Source organism: Procambarus clarkii, chromosome 5 (genome assembly GCF_040958095.1).
Source record: "Procambarus clarkii isolate CNS0578487 chromosome 5, FALCON_Pclarkii_2.0, whole genome shotgun sequence".
In the NCBI taxonomy this organism is placed as follows: domain Eukaryota; kingdom Metazoa; phylum Arthropoda; class Malacostraca; order Decapoda; family Cambaridae; genus Procambarus; species Procambarus clarkii.
The window spans coordinates 39521120-39524882 of record NC_091154.1 but is presented as its reverse complement, the minus strand read 5'-3'; the positions used below and the strand labels follow the sequence as shown (position 1 = coordinate 39524882).

The 3763-nt window shown below is 46.2% G+C and overlaps 1 protein-coding gene across 1 annotated transcript in view; it reads right to left on the bottom strand.

Moving 5' to 3' along the window:
• Window positions 1-1840: 1840 nt before the first annotated feature.
• The window catches only part of LOC123761694 (A-type potassium channel modulatory protein KCNIP1), a gene marked incomplete in the record, with an annotated part of 348780 nt that continues 346857 nt past the window's right edge, over window positions 1841-3763 (bottom strand). Inside the window, 1 exon segment of the mRNA XM_069301524.1 lies at window positions 1841-2230. Within this exon segment, the coding sequence (XP_069157625.1) occupies window positions 2183-2230 (48 nt within the window).

Genomic DNA, 3763 nt, shown 5'->3' with positions numbered 1-3763 from the left:
CAGAGCACTCGGATGATCATTTCACGTGTGAGGCATAATAATATGGCTTTCAATAAAGGTTCCTCTGCGGCGACCTTTCTTTCATCTCCAGTTATTCAATGATTCCGAAACCTGTTTGCATTGGACATTGCTGGCCCCTTAGACCAGTTATCAAATCAACAGGCTCTAGTAACATCCGGGCCAGTTCAGCTTGTCAATCACAAGGGCTAGCTAGGTCCATTTGTATGTAAGGTCGACTTTAGTGACCTATTAATAAAACGTCATTCTTAAAGGGTATTCCAAATGCAGACGATTGTAATCTAAACTCTTTATCGGCAATAATAGTTTGTCTACCCCTGAATATCATCAGATACCGACTTGAGGTTATATCTACTTTGGGTAGAGGATGCCGGCTTAAATATCTGCCTGAGAAAACCAAACAGATGCCAATGAGCTCTCAGCGTGACACAAGGGGACTGGTGTCTCTAGGACTCGGAGGACTCTGGGACTCTAGGACTCGGTGGACTCTGGGACTCTACCCGAAACGCTATGCGTGCTAGTGACTTTACAAGAATGTAAAACATCAATGCTCTGTACTCTCATAAACCCAATGTACCGTCTTGTATATAAATAAATAAATACAATAATAAATAAAGGTGTAAGGATCACTTCAGTGATCCAGGATGACTAGACACTCTCTGGTTGTGACATTTGCTCTAAAGCGAGAGAATACGTTATTGGCAGGATAAGATATCTTCCCAAGACAATACAACTCTAAACCCTCTTATTCCTAATACTGGAAGACCTCTCATCTTGGGTGTAACTCAACTGGCTGCTTCCAACAGTCAGATTATGGTCTGATGAAGGTCATGGTTTGCTTATTGTGCCGAGATGGACAGAGAAGGGATAGGCTGGGCCAACCCGACACGAGGACGACAAGGAAGGATAGGCCGAAGATGATGGTGGAGTGTAGAAGACAGTGAGGCACAACCTCTACAATATCACTGACTAAAAACATTTAATATATATATATATATATATATATATATATATATATATATATATATATATATATATATATATATATATATATATATATATATATATATATATATATATATATATATAATATCAGTATAATTCTCTTTAAAAATATGTTTTAAAGTGTCTTGGACACGTATAAATGAGATACATTTGGAATTTATTAGAACACACACGCAGATATCTCAGCTACCTCAAGGAACAGCAGTACACCGTCTACAACAGCAGCTGTACCGTCTACAGCAGCAGCTGTACCGTCTACAGCAGCAGCTGTACCGTCTACAACAGCAGCTGTACCGTCTACAGCAGCAGCTTCGCCATCTAGACTGGCAGCTGCGCCGTCTAGATCGACAGTTACGCTGTCTAGAAGAGCAACTGCGTCCTAAGGAAAGCGGCGGCAGCTGTCATGAGGCTGCAACTGGTGCCGTCCGGAGCAGGATCACCATAAACATTATTTACAAATCTGGAAACATTGCAGCATTTTATTCCAAACTGTGAAGCGCGCTTCGGAGAGGTCGTCGTGGCCTGAAGAAGGGTGGGCGTGGCTTGGAGGAAGGTAGGCGTGGCTTGGAGGAAGATGGGCGTGGCTTGGAGGAAGGTGGGCGGGCGCTGTCATAGAGGGCGTGAAGGGAGGGAGAAGTAGAGATAATAAGAAAAGGGGTTGGTCCCGGGTGACAAAAAGATGGGCTCAACCACCGCAAAGAATTCACCTTCATATCAAGGTCTCGGCTAAGAATTTAGGTTCCCCTGAGAGGTCGACCATAACCTCCTCCTCTTGGTCCTCTGATCCAGTCACTACCACCTTCTCTACCCCCTCTACCCATCCCCCCACCCCGCCCACACCCACCCACCCCACCCTGCCCACACCCACCCCCGTCCTGGCACGGCTCCCTTCCATCGTCACACCTTCCATTTCAACCTGCAAGCCAACTGCTTGCAACTTGCAAGCGCCACCTTCCTCCTGCGCCATAACTGCCGTTGCAACACCCGTGGCCCCCAGCGTGGCCTCCATCGCGGCCTCGGCGTCACGGCCTCCACCCTGGGCCATACATGGCCCCTCCGGCCCGGCGGCGGGGGCCCCCGGGACGCGCCTCTACATGTTGCAGTTGAGGTCCTGCTGGGTGGTGACGGGTGCGAGGAGGGAGGAGCTGGGGGCCTCATGTCAGAAGCTCGTGTCCAGGATGGTGAGGGAGTTGGCGATGGTCTCGTCCTGCGGGGGGGAAAAGGCACTCTTAGTCTCCTCACTCCTGGCTGTGTCTGTAAGCTGTTGGGTGTGTCAATAAGCTGTTGGCTGTCTGTAAGTTGTTGGGTGTGTCTGTAAGCTGTTGGGTGTGTCTGTAAGCTGTTGGGTGTGTCTGTAAGCTGTTGGCTGTGTCTGTAAGCTGTTGGCTGTGTCTGTAAGCTGTTGGCTGTGTCTGGAAGCTGTTGGCTGTGTCTGTAAGCTGTTGGCTGTGTCTGGAAGCTGTTGGCTGTGTCTGTAAGCTGTTGGCTGTGTCTGTAAGCTGTTGGGTGTGTCTGTAAGCTGTTGGCTGTGTCTGTAAGCTGTTGGCTGTGTCTGTAAGCTGTTGGCTGTGTCTGGAAGCTGTTGGCTGTGTCTGGAAGCTGTTGGCTGTGTCTGTAAGCTGTTGGCTGTCTGTAAGCTGTTGGCTGTGTCTGTAAGCTGATGACAGTGTCTGTAAGCTGGTGGCTGAGCTCAAGACCACATAATAATGTGTGTGTGTGTGGTTAATTACAAGAGTGACGTGTTTACACCCCCAAGTTCACTACCACACTCGTGATGTTATATATATAACTTACCAACTGTTATTAAGGATGAAGGTGGCTCTGTTCCTACGATGCTGTCTTCATCCGGGTGTCTGTACCACCACAGACGACTCGACAATATAAACCAGTAATGTTTCAATGGGTCACCAGATTTTATTCGTACCGGGCTGTCGCAGCAGATATACTTCCCCAGACAAGTGGTACAGGAGCAGGCGACTTCTGACTCCTGTTATCAGGCTGATATCTCTTCCCATACATCATGGTAAGCCTGGTTTTCTTTGGAACGAGACCCGTCAGTCAGTTAATAACCAGATGCCCAATTACTGCTGGGGTGAACATGGGCTAACAGTTAAGGATTTGCGCCCAGTCAATCCATCCTCCCTGGACAGGGTTCGAACCCAGAACAAATGGATTTCGAGGCTGTGGACGAGTGCGGTACCATCACACCACAAGTGACTATATATATATATATATATATATATATATATATATATATATATATATATATATATATATATATATATATACATATATATATATATATACATATATATATATACACTGTGTGCAGCACGTATTGACCAGTTACTGGGCGCCTGTGCCATAGCAAGAGGAGTAAGACACCTAAATGAAATTTGCATCTATAACGCCTCTTTTGCCAGGCTGGAAATTATGTAAGTGTGTACACCCGCCCGCTGCCAGCCTAGCAACATTCAAGTCAACGAATGGAACCAATAACTCTATTGATTCACAGATTGTTGCGTTAGAAATGGTGACCAGAGTTTTTGCGTCAGGTGTATGTTAGAAGGTCTATAATGCAAAGGGTGGATTTTTTTTTTTTTTTTTTTTTTTTTTTGAGATATATACAAGAGTTGTTACATTCTTGTACAGCCACTAGTACGCGTAGCGTTTCGGGCAGGTCCCTGGAATTCGATCCCCTGCCGCGAAGAATCGTTAAGCTGTTAAGTAATTTACACAA